General features: G+C 43.7%; 3 protein-coding genes across 3 annotated transcripts; all 3 read left to right on the forward strand.

Annotated features, from left to right (window-relative positions):
- Positions 1-28: 28 nt before the first annotated feature.
- Positions 29-2,235, forward strand: c8h14orf119 (chromosome 8 C14orf119 homolog). The gene is made up of 3 exons (XM_030364262.1): positions 29-331; positions 574-998; positions 1,424-2,235. The coding sequence occupies exons 2-3, from the start codon at positions 576-578 to the stop codon at positions 1,595-1,597; spliced, it is 597 nt and encodes a 198-aa protein (XP_030220122.1). The 5' UTR covers positions 29-331; positions 574-575; the 3' UTR covers positions 1,598-2,235.
- Positions 2,236-2,883: 648 nt separating this feature from the next.
- On the forward strand, positions 2,884-9,983 carry dhrs1 (dehydrogenase/reductase (SDR family) member 1). The gene is made up of 9 exons (XM_030364250.1): positions 2,884-2,902; positions 3,494-3,639; positions 4,762-4,905; positions 5,273-5,352; positions 7,412-7,544; positions 7,945-8,085; positions 8,810-8,879; positions 9,125-9,205; positions 9,505-9,983. The coding sequence occupies exons 2-9, from the start codon at positions 3,496-3,498 to the stop codon at positions 9,639-9,641; spliced, it is 930 nt and encodes a 309-aa protein (XP_030220110.1). The 5' UTR covers positions 2,884-2,902; positions 3,494-3,495; the 3' UTR covers positions 9,642-9,983.
- Positions 9,984-10,403: 420 nt separating this feature from the next.
- homeza (homeobox and leucine zipper encoding a) lies at positions 10,404-15,626 on the forward strand. The gene is made up of 2 exons (XM_030364224.1): positions 10,404-10,823; positions 12,073-15,626. Exon 2 carries the CDS (start codon positions 12,092-12,094, stop codon positions 14,477-14,479), a length of 2,388 nt encoding a protein of 795 aa, XP_030220084.1. The 5' UTR covers positions 10,404-10,823; positions 12,073-12,091; the 3' UTR covers positions 14,480-15,626.
- Positions 15,627-16,220: the final 594 nt, after the last annotated feature.

The following is a 16,220-nucleotide window of genomic DNA, read 5'->3' on the forward strand; positions in this document are numbered from 1 at the left end:
TCATAGCCGACGACTTCCCTTGAATAAATACAATCAATAATATGTATCCATCGTTAGCTTTATGGTAGAATAATATATGATTTTTTGGAAGGATTAACAATGATTGTTTTTGATTTTATTTAATAATTGCATTTTTTACGTTTGCCACAACGACCGTTGCGCATTGTGAGCGCAACGGTGATGTTCCCCAAAGCACAACACTTGCTGCGTCTGGATGTCGTTAGTATGTTTGTAAGGCTAGAAACAAATGTCAGCGACTGGTAGCTAATCCGTAGGCTATGTTTCGGCCGTCTAGGGATGCCTAAAACACGTTGACTCACCGGCAGAAAAGGTGGGTGTTGAGATGTTTTGTAATTTTATATTCGGACATCCATTCACGAAGTGTTTATGTCTTCCTTTGACATACATCTAATAATACGCTTCATCAATTCTGTTATAGTGCTGCTGTCTTTGGTTTTTATGAAGTACTCAAATGGAAGACATATTCTCTGCTATGATGCATCTGTCATTGTGTTTACAGCAGATGTATGAATGTAGATTCCTTTGTCAAACTGAATGCTCTTATCTTTACAGAGATGTCGTGGTTCTACCATGTCAGTCAGGGATCAAATGAACAACAACCGCAGCTTAGCGACACGTTTACCCCTGCCGTTGCCAGTCCCTTTTCCAGCCTAGCTGGTTCGACACAGGAAACCCTTGGCAACGCAAGACTAGAGTGGCCCTCCAGCTACTCGCCTCCCGGCCTGCTTACTCTGCCCTCGCCACCACAATGTTCAGCTCCACCGACCCTTGAGTCCCTCTCGTGTGCATCCCATAATGCAGTGCCAGGTGGGGGTTCTCTGCCTGTGTCATACGTCACACTTCAAGAGTACCGGTGCGTAATGAGCTGGTTCTTGGGGTGGACCAGCCCACAGAGAGAACGCTTTCTGCAGGACCTTCTGGGCAAAGCAGTACCTGGGAAAGTGTGCACTCTTCTAGATTCACTCAATACTCTACAGGTACTTGTTCACCCTGTGTGTGTGTGTGTGTGTGTGTGTGTGTGTGTGTGTGTGTGTGTGTGTATGTGTGTGTGTGTATGTGTGTGTGTGTGTGTGTGTGTGTGTGTGTCTTTGTGTTTCCCAACCTTGTTGATCTTATGTACCCCAACAGCCCCTTCAGTGTGCCTCAGGTATTCCATTATTGGCGTGGAATCAGAAATGTTTTCCATTGGACTAATATTGCACTACCTTGACACGTAGGATCATTATTAATATTGTCGTGGCCTAGGTGTGTAAAATGGAAGAAGCTGAGGTGTACCTACATTTCTGGTCTTAACTGAATCAGGATATGATGCCAAGCTCCTGGGTGCGTACCCCCAGTGGGGAATCACTGGCGTATGCTACAATTTAACATGGATGTTATCCTTCTTTCTGCACGGCGTCAGGTTAGAGACAGACCTCCGAACATCTTTGAGTGCCAGCTGCGTCTCTGGACCCAGTGGTTCGAGTCATGGAGTGAGGAAGAGAGGAACCACTTCCTGCTCGTCCTGGAAGAGCATGACCCGGCCTTTGTAGCACGGTTCTACCAGAGTGTGGCCGGTACCGCCGGGAGAGAGTGATGGCTTATGGGAGTCGAGCCATGACATCGGTGCTTCGATTGAAGTATGTGCGATGGGTAAAGGATTTGAAGGTGATTGTGACTTTTATATCAAGTAAAAGCAGGTCTGAATACCAAATGTCTCTCTTCCTCCTCTCCCTCTCTCTCTCTGAACCCTACTCTGACAGTGATGGTAGGCGATCTATTGTTGAATACAACTTGGATAGTAGGATCATTGTGTTAACCTGCATCACCTGCAATAGAAACCAATGAAGTGTTTGGAAGCAGAATACCTACAGCATTAAAACAAACAAAAAACAAAAACAGTTGAATAAGGGCTATTGTTTATCTGTTGCTAAATGCGTTTCCCAGGGCCTTGGCCCTACAGTGTGCAGTTTGTAAAGGTCGGAAATGAGTTATAGCATGGGGATTGGAACTTTGGTATGGACTATTATTATGAAATCCTGACACCTCAAGGCACTGTGCTCCTGGTTTGTACCCAATCATGTAAGCTTCTGGAGGGAATAGAAATACAAGACACACGGGTAAATCGAAAAGTATTTTAAGCTTCTGATAATGTAATCTGATAATTTCAACTTTCTTATTATTGTGATTTTTTTTTTACCATAACAAGAAATAAATGCAGTAGACTATACTATTGCTTCTGTTTCATCTCACTTGTTCATTATTTTTTAAATCAGACGATAAATGTATTACGATCAAATCTAAATGAATCCCAAACAGTAGTTTGATCAGTCACATCATGCATTTGTTTAACATATACATATTATTACAATTAACTTTTGCGTTGGCTGACATATACATTTTACTGCACGCATCTCTGTGTTTTGTCTTTTTAACATGCATACACATCTGAAGAGGATTCACCAGTGCAGACCCAGAGTTTGATAATCATGTCAACGCAGATTAAGTGGCCTTCAGTCCGTTTAGATGAGAGCCAAAATCGACCTAGAGTACCTTTTTAGATTTGAGTTAAAGAAATTAATAGAAACACCTTCCTAAAGAATGAATTTGCCAATGCTAATGTTAAGTATATTAATCTGATGTTATGCCCCATGCCATAACTGAATTAAAACATTGAATGGTGGTATTTTATATTTATTCAATAAATGTAACTGGTTTGAGGAAAGTCGGCTCTCAATGTACAATTCTGAAAATACGAAGCACAAAGGTACCCTCATTCTGCATCAAAAGTAGAGCAAAGGTCACTCGTGTTGGAACCTTCGATGCGTACTACCCCTCATTCCATGGATGTTGTTTCTCCAAGAGTTGCACACAATCTGTTTTACTGCGCCATCTTGTGTAGGCAAGTATATATTGATCCAACTATTGTTCCGCGATATACAACACAATAACTGTTAAGGTAACGAACGCGTCCTTGCCTATAAGCCACATTGGCTTATATGCTTAGTGATACAGCACTCGTATGTCTTTACAACTCACAAGTGATCGTTGCTCGTGATTTAAGGTTAGACTGAAGCAATGAACGCCGGACCGAGACCCCATTTTATCCATCGCTCCCCAAAGTTGGGTCCCATATTTGGTGCTGGACAGTTGAGTCACAAACGAACGGGGCTACATGCTCGCCTTGTATGGGTTGCATGATGGACTGATTAGGAAAAGCTCCTTATTTCCAAACTTAACTTACTAAGCTTACATGAATGCGGTAAAGTGCATTGGGTTATATGAAGACGCTGTGGATAATAGTTCAACTATTTGCGGGTTGTGTAATAAACGACTACACCCTATTGGTCCGATTTTATTTGGCAGTGACAACATAGACACGTAACACGTACTACCGACGGGTTGTAATTGGCTGTAACGATCAGCCCGTCCGTTTCAGATACCATCGGATACAATTTCGTATTACCGATCATTCTTTCTTCTCTGGTAAAAGGGATGGCACTCTCGGGCTGGATTTGTTTGGTCACAGGTGCCTCCAGAGGGATCGGAAGAGGCATTGCTCTGCAGTTGTCCGAAGCAGGGGCTACTGTCTATATAACAGGGCGACAAGAGAAGACTCTGAGACAGACTGCTTCAGAGGTAGGCCACCTTTGTATTTTCACTGACCCATAAGGATGGCAGGGGAGCTTCGATTTGAATTACAATCTAGTTGGTTGGTCAAGATGGTTCACTGTTTTATGCATATATGCCTGCTATTCTGTCTTGGATTTGTTTGCAACTATTGCCCAAACAATTGCGTGTGTGATGATGTGTGACGTCAACTTGTTTCCACTGGCTTGGAATATATAGTCCATGCATACGACACACAGGATTAAGACATAACACATGATACATGTGCTCTGAGTCTTGCTGTCGAATCTGGTTGCTCTCTAGCTGTCTTCACCTGCTAGGTGGAACACATTATTCAAAAACGACATGCCACCCAGGCAACACTATTTGTATAGTGGTACATCTCCAGTTTATTGTTTATGGCGGTTCTTGTTGGTAAAAGGGAGACTAAACAGAATTGGCTGGTTTAGGTAATTTTAATCAAATATCACCATAATGAAACACATTTTATTTGCAAACTACTCACTATTTCTACATAACAAACAAACTTATTGAGGGAAGTAGGCGCAATTTAAATTTCATGAAACACTTTCTCATGTTAATAGATGTTACCTAAATGTGACTCCATTTCCAGAGTCGATCAGAGGTCATCACTGTTTAATTGCATAATCATTTTAGGCTATGTTCCCAATCGTTGCTCACCCTATCAAAGTTGAGTCTGATTCACCTCAGTCTGATTTCAAGTTCATACATAGAGCCTGAATCAGCTACAAAAGCAGTGTCTGCTAAATTAGTTTAGATCCCTATAACAGTGGCCGTCTCAAAGGGCTTCAAAGGTAACATTTCAGAGTCAGGAGGAAGGAACACTGACAGAGGAACTCTCCTTCCAGGGACGGTTATGAGTGCAATAGGTGACTTAATGGGAAGATTGAATGGTAGCATATGGGAGCATTGACTTTGTATTTCATTGGCTGTGTACCTGTAGCCTACTCTGCATAGTGATAAGAAAGTAGAATGTAATCTAATCTAAAAAACAAGGCGAGCAAAAAAAGAGTGACCAAAGTCTTAATTTCTTGGGAGTTGCCATTAGTGTGGGGTGGGGGGTGAAGCAAGGTGGGCTTACATAGCCTTGTTCTGGTCCCTCCCCTTCAGGTAAAGGAGAGGGGGGGCGACTGCCTGCCGGTGGTATGTGACTCCTCCAAAGAAGACGACATCAAACAGCTGTTTGAGCGGATCAAGCATGAACAGAATGGCCGCCTGGATATCCTGGTCAACAACGCCTATGCAGGCGTGCAGGTCGGTGTAGGCCAATGCCCGGACACTGTCTGTTTATGTATGCCATTCCGGGTGTATGTATAAACACACAGTTTCTAAATGTCACGTGCGATGATGCAACCACTAAAACCTGCCGCAGATGTCTTGAGGGATCATGTGAGGGATCATATGCCTTATATGCTTTCAGGAATATAGTTTTTTCACGTCCACACCTCGACACAAAACCGTTGTTTTCAGATCAATCCAATATTGGCAGAATCTAGATTTGGTGTGTAGACGCAATGCGGAAATAGGAGAAAATTAGGCATGTGTTTTTAAACATATCCTCATTCATTTGTTTATCATGGGGCTTGAGCCTGAACTCTTCTTGTTGCTCTTCCAATTGCAGGCTATCTTTGACAGCATGGGGAAGAAGTTCTGGGAGACAGATCCAGACATTTGGGATTCTATCAATAACACAGGCCTGAGGTAGGTGTTTGTGCTGAGTCATGGCCGCTGCCAAGTCATGATCCTGCTTAGTCATGGCAAGCTGCCGTTAGTCATTCATTTTGTAACTTCAGGCAATGTACCCATGGATGAAGTGCCTCCATGAGATGTAAACAAACCGAGGGGCAGGATAGTGGGGCTGGAGGGTTCAAATCTCAGCCGAAAGGCACTGAGCTCGATCCCCATGTCTGCAGTCTACCTGTTGGCATCCTTAAGCAAGAGATCCTAACCCCTACCAGCTCCTTATGCCCCTTTGACACCGCCGCAAAATCGGGGCCGGTTCCGGGTCAGTTCGGAGCTAGGGCCAGGGCTTTGGTTTCACACCGCCAAAGAACCGGCTCCGGCCTCTAAAAACCGGTTCAACTCTGGCCCCGCTTTAGAGCTTGGCTAGAACTAGAACCGCTTTTACGCCGGGGGCAGGGGGCGGAGTTATCCGTACCTTCATAAACAGGAAGACCGGCATTTTTTAAAACACAGAAGTAAACAATGGACGTGAATCCGTGTATGGTTCTTTTTTGTTTTTTCTGATTTTGTTTTAAATCGGAATATTCAAAGAACGAACCATACACGGATTGAATCGAAGACGAAATTGTTGTTGTTGTGTTTGAAACTGGCGCGAGGGTTCTTCTGCGCGCCTAACCTGAGGCTTGATCATTGTGTGGTGGTTCAACGCGTCAACGCGCCAACGCAGCCAGACGAGTCCATGTCCATGCAAGTGAACGGAGCGTTCCCTCTTCGTCATAACTATCAAACCAAACATCCTTCACATTCACCGAGCGAACATTGGGAAAGTAAAATGCACATTTCTCGCTAAAAATGTTTCCATAAACGCATTTAATGGCGTAACTATGTTACTATTTCCACCCAGAATAAAGAAAGATGTCGGCCGTATGCTTCTGAGTGAACTATATCTGAATTAGTGTTAGTCGTTTTGGATGAAAGCATCTGCGCCATCTTGTTAGGGCTATATTTAGCCCAAGGGTTTTAACGGTTGGTTACTCTGCAGACAAAACACGGTATTAGTGAATGAAGCCGTAATGGATAACAAATATATAATTCTCTGCTTATTTATTGGGCAACAACATTCAGAGGATTAAATAGGAGCTCCTGTTTGATTGGTACTGCTACCAATGTGTCTAGATTTTAACTTAACAATAACACAGAATGAATTACTTCCATGCTAATCATGACAGCTCATTTAATTGGAATCGGATGAGTCTTGTGATGGATTCTGTGACGCCACAGTATCCAGCGTATGTGTCTATGGGAGTGAATAACATTCCAACCATATTCATGACACCCTTGAGGACACCTGGTGTACTAGGAAGTACAGACTCTTTCCTGAAATCATTGTTCTCCATAATCCCCAACGTGAAATTCAAGAATACAGAAATGCTAATTCACCATTGTTCTTTAGAATGATCTGCAGTGTTTCGAGTGTAGTGAATAACTTTTAAAATGGGTTGGACAGTCAACAGTCATCCAGAAGATCGGTCATTTTACTAATACTACTCAATCATAAGCTGACTCACTGACTCACCCACAAGCTCCCACACTCACTCACTCACTTACTCACTTGCCTACTCATTCAGCGCTCAGACGTTCCCAGTGGGTCTCACTAACATCCGAAGCAACCTGACCTATCGCCACCCTCTCCCCAAATTCAAAATATTACAAATGTGAACTGTCGACAGAGGAGGTGTGGGTGGGTGGTGTTCGGTCTCTTCAAAGTGTTTGATCCAAAAAAACATATAAATAAAGTATCCATGGGATTTTTGGCAAGAACCGTGGTTGTGTCGAAAGATTAAAGATGAAGATGATCATCGTCATTCACAGCCAAAAAATAAATCAATTTATTTTTAAACCTTTTTGTGTTGCGCTTTGATGTTTTTTTTTTTTTTTTTCATAGCTCAAGCATTTTTTTTGAAGCTGCAGTGGAAAGGTCCCCAATCGTAACTAAATAAATCAACAGTGTATTCACAAATGACTAAACGACCGTGTGTTCAAAGGCCGTTTCCTGAGTCTCTGTGTTCTTGCCCAGGGGCCATTACTTCTGCTCAGTCTACGCCTCCAGGATGATGGTGGAGCAGGGGCGGGGGCTGATCGTCATGATCTCCTCCATCGGGGGATTGAAGTACCTCTTCAACGTGTCCTACGGCGTCGGCAAAGCTGCGGTGAGTTGGCGCGCTCTCTGCAGCCTGTTTTTGTACCGCAGTCCAGACGTGTTAATCCTGTCTAATCAGTTGAATTATTTAATTACCTAATTCAATTCCCCAGTGGAAGCAAAACAGTCAAGAGTACACATGGGTGAAACCAAAACCAGCTCAACACAAAGCAAACACAAGTTTACCCTCTCTTAGGCCATTAAGGAGCAATATCATCTTAATGTTACATATAAAGTATATTTCAAAGTATATTCTTCAAAAAGTGGTCCAAATACAGACATGTTACAACTTGAAATACATTTAATATTTCCCAAATAAAAATGCCTAAAGGATCGGATGGAGATGTGAAGGTAACTACAGCCATGTTTTAACTACAATTATTAAATATCATTCCATGTCTGTATTTCAGTGTGATCGGCTGGCCGCAGACATGGCCGTGGAGCTGAAGAGAAGCGGGGTGGCCTCAGTCAGCCTGTGGCCGGGCGCCGTGCCAACAGAGCTGGTGTCCCAAATGCTAAACACAGAAAAGGGAGAGGCCGTCGACCCTAAGGTATTCCGTCTGCCCTTACAGGCATTTTCCACTACTTAGATTTTGTGCATCGATATATTTTTTCCTTCTATTCTTTGTTGTATTTCCTTATGAATATTTTTGATAGGGTATCTTAAATGTGACTAGTCCAGTGGCCTGTCAGAGAACCAGATTGCTTTCTTACTTGGCCCCTCGTATTGCTGGTTGCAGCTTTCTCGAGAACCGCTCAGCGAATCAAATTCAACCTCGACACTGCAGTTCCTCGGGTCCTCAGCAGTACACCCGCCAGTGCAGTGCCCGTTCCGTGCCTGTTTGTAACGGCACACGCAGCACTGCACTTCCTTGGGTCCTCAGCAGTACACCCGCCAAGTGTGACTTTGATCGGTGAACCGCAGATCTAGCCCACATACAGACGCTCCTCTAATTAGAGTCAGATGTTATGTTACTTATCACTGCTCTGTACTTCTGACCTGACACCCACATCTCCTGTTTGGGATTTAATCAAGTAAATACTATTATTTTTGTGTAGTTTCCCTCTTTAGTCACTTATCAAATGACTTTTATTCAAACCGACTTAGTGATATTTTTTGTATCGATGTATTGGTTTTAATATAATAAGAGAAGACGGAAATTTGTGCTTTATATTAGTACAATACTTCCACGAAAGCTTCAGCGCCATAACATAAGGCTTTTCATCCCTCGCTCTGTTTTGACGTTCTGGTTGTGTTTTCTGTTTTCCGTTTAGCTCAAAGAGCTGTGGATGGGTGGAGAGAGCACGGAAGTGAGCGGGAAGTGCATTGTGGAGCTGGCAAAAGGTACAATTGTTGTATTACTTCACAGCGCTCATGGGATATTTTTCAATTATTTACATTCAATCAATGAGAAGCCGCTTTTATCAGAAGCGACTGACAAGTGAGGCTTTGAACAATTCCAAAAAATCTTTGTTAACATTGTTCAATGATAATGATAAAATAACAACAAGGAAATATGACAATGCAAAAATGTATTTGATCGTCTTGCTTTTATAAATGTGTGGGTATTTTGTACTTCTGCCCGGTAGATAAAAATCTAATGTCAATGACGGGGAAGGTCTTGATGACCTGCGACCTGGCACGCCGCTACGGGATACTTGATGTTGACGGTAAAACTATGTATTCATATATTTACATTATATTTACATTACATCAGCAGATGCTTTCATCCAAAGAGAGTTCCAAGCTGAGGGCATACCATGACAATCAGTGTACCCACAAAAGAGAAATATTGCTGCACAAACACTTGACCGGGCACAAATCATATATAAATGGTTTACATATTGCCAAAAAAAATCCTATTTTTGTATTAGTGATAGAAGAGATGTTTGCATTTATTTTTTGTGTTTTTTGCCTGTAATTGAAATTCTTTTTTTCTCATTGATTTGTGATCCTCTTGACTTGCCAGGGCGCAGCGTGACCGACTACACCACCCTGAAGTTCTTGGTGTCCCAGGTCCCTTACCTTTCCTGGCTGGCCCCCATTGTGCCTTCCTTCCTCCGGGTGCCCCGCTTCATGCTCACCCTTTCTGGGGGGCGCTTCTAATCAGCCCGCCGCATCCCCCCAGCCTCTGTAGCCATAGAACCGTTTCCTATTCCCTCTGTAGGCTAGGCTCCCGGTACTACTTTATACTGATTCTTTAAACATGCTTGACCTAAGGCAGAAGGATTGTTATATGTGAAGAGACTCCAGTGATTGGATGAAGGAATGTTTTGAAAAAGAGGCACATTTTTATTAACTATTAACCTAATTGTTTACATCTAATAACAAATTCTGCACATGAGATGAAGTCACTAGATAATGAATGTATTTTAATCATATCTATTTTGTAATCCTATGTTGTTATTTTAACTATTATTAAATATTGTTATAAAAGATGACTTAAAATCGTGGTCGATTTTATTTGTTTGTGTATTTTATTTTATTTTTTGTATTTGTGTATATATTTATATCCCCAACATAATTTATTAATTGCATGAATAGTACATACACATATCCATGACTCGATGAGGTTTGCAAATGCATGAAGCAAATCTCCTAGCTGATTATTACCCAAAGATATTGTTGGGTTTCAGACGGGGTAACGCAACACTATTATTTAGAGAAAATTTGATTTGTGATTAATAGGTAAGCTTAACATTTTCTTGTCGGTTTTATGTCTATCGGTTTATCGGAGTATCGATTTTTATATCATAGATTTTAATTGTGTCGTTTACTCTTTATTATACGGGCGCCTGTTTCCTCCAATCCGTGCTTGGCATTTCACAGGATGGCACACCCACAACATCGTCACTTTGGGAGACTCCGGCCCTCATAGTTTCCTGGTCCTCAGCTCCGCCTAGCCTCGCTGTGGCCGGACAGAGGAAAGACTTCTCAGTTTCAGAACAAAAGCAACAACGGACCGAAGAGGCTAAAGTAACGGGCATCCAAGTTCAGTCCTCTAGTTTGTAAATTAAAGATTTCAGTACACAGCTGTTCGACGATAACGATTCACACCGTTCTTAACTCACGCGTAAAGCGAGAAAGTTAGTTATTTGGCATCTTTGTATCCCAATCCTAATCCGGTCGAGTGCTTGATAACTAAGCGAGGGTACCAAACAGACGGTATTGTTTCCCAGTGTTGATCAAGACTTGATCTTAGGAGAAGACTGTTATTCGGATAAGAGTGGTAGCCGTGTACGCAATCGTACACGCATATTGAAGACAAAAGCAGCATTGGCATTAATGGTAAGTTTATTTTTGTGTTTCACTGAAGCGTGTCCAACGACCAAATGCGCCTGTGCAGTCTGGGCATTTTACTTAGTACGCCACAAAGGATCGAGCCCAGTGTGTTTTTAAAGGGATCGGGGAACAAGTTTGGAGAAATGTATTTCACCGACTCTATAGAACGATGTGGATTACAAAATGTTGTATTTAACGACAGATTTGCGACTGAAAATTTTGCCCGTTCTCCATCTAGGTCTACTGTAAAAAATAAACGGAACACAAACTTGTTTGTGATAGTGGCCAATTGGCACGCTCTGCCACCATCAGATGTGGCGTAATCTGTAAACTGAGTTCGGAACATTTGGTTTAGTAAACAAAGAACAGTAGTTCATTGTAAAGCTTTAAGTTGTTAATATTGTGACACCTGTTTCATTACAAATCGACCCAGTACAGCTGAGGTATGAGCTACAATTTGTTTAACCATATTATAGTTCTGAACCTGTTATATAACATACACTATTCAACATACAAAGTTCACTAAAATGGTTTGCATTGATCCATACAAAATAATCTGTTTTCGAGTCTGGATCATTTTACATTTGCTTTATGTGTACTCTTAAACATCCTCCTCGCCTACTAAATCAGACTGACAAAAGCTCAAGCTCGCTGCTGGCTTTTAGATTTACATGGGTGTTTGCACTGTGTGGATTTGTGTCCATGAAGACTCTTGAATCTCTTTTAAGGACTAAGAACTTGAAGTAGAACAAAGCCAGTGCAGGGAACTGGTGAGAAAGTGGACTGTGATGGATTTCGTATGCCCCTCTTTCCCCTCCTTCCTCCTCCTTTTCCTCACCCCCCTCTTCCCCCCCTCTCCCCCCCCCAAGCCAAGCTCCCACCCTACCCCACCCGTCACCACCCATTGACACCACTCCCACGAAACAAAAGTCAGTCCCCAACTCTTGGTCTCAGGGGGGGAGGGGTGGTCAATCTGGACGGTGTAGTATACGACCGGTTTCATTGCGAGGCGCGGGGAGGACAGGGTGCCAAGCCCTGGTGGGTCGGTGGGGGGGAGGGGTGTGAAACAGCTGTCGGATAATTGACTTTTAGAATAGAAAGTTTTGAATGCCACGAGAAGTGGCGATTGCACGCAAGCTTCACCTTTTCTGTTCTGTTACCCAGATGATGTCACGGATGTTACTTTAATGGTGACAAACTGGTTGAGACAAGTTGTGGTGAGAAAGTAATTTTGTTTTGTCTCTCTTTTATTTAGGTAGAAAAGCCCTTCTACCATGTCCCTGATGGCAGCTCCCAGTGAACTCAGCGGTAGAAAATCCGCTGCCGTACACATGAAAGAGCCTTACAAGGTGATGGTGATGACCAAGAACCAAGAGCAGGAGAAGCACAAAGTCTGCCGCTCTACCAAGGATGTACACAAATCTGCTGACTCGGCGGATGACGACAAAGGCGTTGCTAGCTTCAGCACGAACAACAACTCTGTCGTCTGCTTGCCCCTCGTCTCTGAAGGACTGAAGCTGGTTTGGACCCAGGCCGATCAGACCAGAGAACTAGACGCCATACCAGAGCTAGTCCAGGCATTTAATTTGTTTCCGTACCCGACATCCCGTGAAGTGAGTGCCCTCGCCAGGGCATGCGCCTTACCACTGGACAAAGTGAAGGTGTGGTTCATGGTTCAGAGGATCAAGTACGGCATCAGCTGGGCCTCGGAGGAAATCGAGGAGACCCGCAGGAAGCTCTCGGTGCCTGAGCTCGCTGGCGACTCTGTTAAAGTAAAAAACACAGAATCGCCTGCGAAGGGCAAGAGAAAGGGTTACGAGGCGATAGTTATGGTGGACGGTGACAGCGGTCATGAAATAGAAGGGGCCCGCTCCACTTCGATGCCAGCCAAAAAGAAATCGGTGTACGAATCCCAGGATTCTTACAAACCCGCCAGACCGGCGGTCCTGTGTTTCAAATCTTCCCTCCCACCACCCCAGGACTCCTACTACTACCGCCCCCCTGTGGACACGCCAGCTACTGTGGTGGCTGACGTCTCGCTGGACCTCTCCATTGAGTCTTCCACCCAGCAGCAGCAGCAGCAGCAACAACAGCAGCAGCAGCAGGCACAGCAGCAGCGACGTCACGGACGCTACAAGAAGTCGAAGGCACAGCTCGCCGTTCTCCGCACCAGTTTCCTGCTGGAGAACTGGCCCACGGAGATAGAGCTACGGCGGCTGCAGGAGGAGACGGGGCTGAGCCGCAACGACATCCGAAAGTGGTTCAGCGATAGCCGGTACCAGCTAAGGGTGGGCCGGGGGGCCCTCAGCGCCGCACAGACCTACTCCCACCCCGCTGTGCCAGAAACTCAAGAGGGGCTTCAGCAGATTCAACCCCTTCCGCTGGTTTCTCCGAAGACACATCTGCAACAAAACGGCCTGAATGTACAGGAGGTGACGCGTAGCAATGGGATTAAAGACTCTCACTTCTTCCGGACTTTTCTCACAAACAGCCTGGAGGCCTTTGGGGAACGAGTTGTGGAAGCCGAGGAACAGGCAGCTGAGAAGGAGGCTTCCAGTAATGGCAACCATTTTGTTGAGGTAGAACCGATTGAAGAGAAACCGTTACAATTGACCAAGACCCCCAAAACTGAGCAAGCCACACAGAAGTCTGAGGAAATCAAACAGAAGACTGAGGATATCACAGAGAAGACTATGGAACTCAAAGAGAAGACAGAGGAAATCACGGCGAAGATTGAGGAAATCCCACAGAAGGCTGAGGAAACCACAGTGAAGTCTGAGCTAACCACACTGAAGACTGAGAAAACCGCAGCAAAGACTGAGGAAACCACACAGAAGACTGAGAAAACCATACAGAAGATTGAGAAAACAACAGAGAAGATTGAGAAAATCCTGCAGAAGATAGAGCCACTACCCCCCAAGATAGAGCCAACAACAGCCCCACCAATGGAGGAGAAAGAATTGAAACCTTCTCCCTGCCCCTCCCCCGCTAGCACCCCACCACCAACTGCCTCACCTACCAAACGACTTTCAAACGGCGTCAGCAGATCAAAGAAGTCGTCGCGCTCCACCAAGGGGGGCTCACCGCCCGTGACCCCACAACTCTCCCGGGGATCGGGGTCCTCTGCTTCCTCCTCCCCAGCCCTCACCCCCGCTGGGCGACCGCGGAAGACCAAGGAACAACTGGACGTCCTAAAGCAGCACTTCCTGCGCTGCCAGTGGCCAAAGAGTGAAGATTACACTGAGCTCGTCAAGCTCACCGGCTTACCGCGCGCAGACGTCATTCAGTGGTTTGGGGATACACGCTACGCGGTTAAGAACGGGCAGCTGCGCTGGGTGCAGGGCGTGCGGGAGCAGTTCCTGGCAGAGCTGGCCACGCAGCAAGGCAACGCTGGCGTAACCAACGGCAACAGTACCACACCACGCGGCAGTGGCGGTAGTCGCAAGCGAAAGTCGAGTCAGGCCAACGGAACTGCCGCCGCCAACACAGACACCCTGAACATCCAACCGCTGGAAGCGTATCACCAGTCAACTGGGAAGCTGCAGGAAAAAGACCTTGACTCCTTGTGCAAGAGGTCTAGAATGAGCTACCAGCAGGTCCGCGAGTGGTTTGCGTCTCAGGTGAGCGACGTCACCGAACTGGAGTCCGACAACACGGATTGAGGATAAAGACACTGGTGGAGTGTGTTCCCCCCATTGGTTAGCATCGCTTTAACTGGAATAGATCTGCATCCGTTACGTCTTCCAAGAGCCAGCTCAAAAGTCAAGCAATTGTTTTGTATTATTATTATAATGCGGTTTTTCCCGTGTATTCTAATATATTTGGTCTTGAACTGTGCTTCTGCTTTTTAAAGAACTGCCTCAAGAAAAAAAAAGGATGTTGTACACTGGTTTGTATTTTAGGATAGTTGTCTCAGTTTAGATTGTCTGAGCAATACATCTATTTTTTAGTATTGTAGCAGTATAATTTATATTTGTAGTACATTTGGTACTTCAGTGTATCTCAGAATTTTGCAGACACAGCGCTGCTCTGGGAAAGTTTATATAATTATGGTAATTGTTGACTTATCACTGTGTAATCGTGTGTTTATTGCCAATTATTCCTGTCACAAATGGCACACTGGACATTCACACTTAAAAAACTGTCATGTTGCACTAGCTGTTTCAGAGCCTGCTGTCCCGTTCGTTAAGCCATCTCTTTCGATGACAACCAGTGTCATTTTAGTTTTTTTTTATTGAACCTTGTACCATGCTTAATGTAGTACTTTAACGAAGTGTGGTAGTCTGGCTATTCTATTAGTTTTATTTACAGACTGTTAGTACATGCATATACCTGAAATATATTCATTTTGTTCATGTATTCATTTTTAGAGCCTGCGCATCTCAAGAAGTATTAAATCTGAGGTTTGCAATGTGTTTAGTGTAGGTCTGCTCCAGTTTGACTGCAGAAAAAAACCCGTCAGTAATTAGTTCAATTTGTGCATCTCATTAACAATGTCCCTCCAATCAAAGGGAGGAGGTTCAACCCGCACTCGCTGACTTGATCGGTATCAGTATTTTTCTCTCCGCTATGATACATATTTTGTAATCTCTGTAGTTGATGCAAGGGTAGTGGTTTGGGCCATAATGTCCATTTATCTACTGGAAATGTAGTAGTTGTAGGGAGGAACAGGATCAGGTGTATCGTATGTAAATGACAACTGGCAACGCGGGGCATGTAAATATAAACGAAATACTGGAAGTGAGCGCAGATGGCCCATTTGTAGAAGTAGATGGGGATTGACTAGTGAAATAAAAGATACAAAACAAACAGCCGTGATTTCTATCCACCTTAGATAATGAGTTGAAGCACAGATGTAATTAAGGTGTTTACATGTGTGACATATCATGAATTGTTACTTTGATGGTTTACGTATTCCATTAGAAGAGTATGAAAAGTAGCCAAATACTAGTATTCCATTTGTAGAGATGGTTGTGAATCTATAATAGCTTTTCGTATACTGAAAGATGGCCTACATCATCCAGTCCATTTTGCACAATTGTATCACTGGTAACACACAGTAAATAACATTGATTTCATAACACGGCCATTTACTGTCATTTAACCTTTTTGTTTATCTTATTTTTAGATTACATTTGTTCAGGAATAGGACTAGACTAATATGACTTGAATTGGCATTGAATTGACACAATTATGGTTGTTTGTACTATAAATATAATATGCCCTTAAAATTCGAATGAGGTTTTGAATATTTTAATTTTGAATACTTATAAGATACCATATATTTCATTGCAATGAACCTCCTTTTGGTCTTCAAATACTAAAGTCACCATTATTATGGGGATGTATATATACATCTATTTTCAGAAATCTTGACTGCTGTGTATTACCGAGTGTTAAAAA

The sequence above is a fragment of the Gadus morhua genome, chromosome 8, assembly GCF_902167405.1.
Source record: "Gadus morhua chromosome 8, gadMor3.0, whole genome shotgun sequence".
NCBI lineage: Eukaryota > Metazoa > Chordata > Actinopteri > Gadiformes > Gadidae > Gadus > Gadus morhua.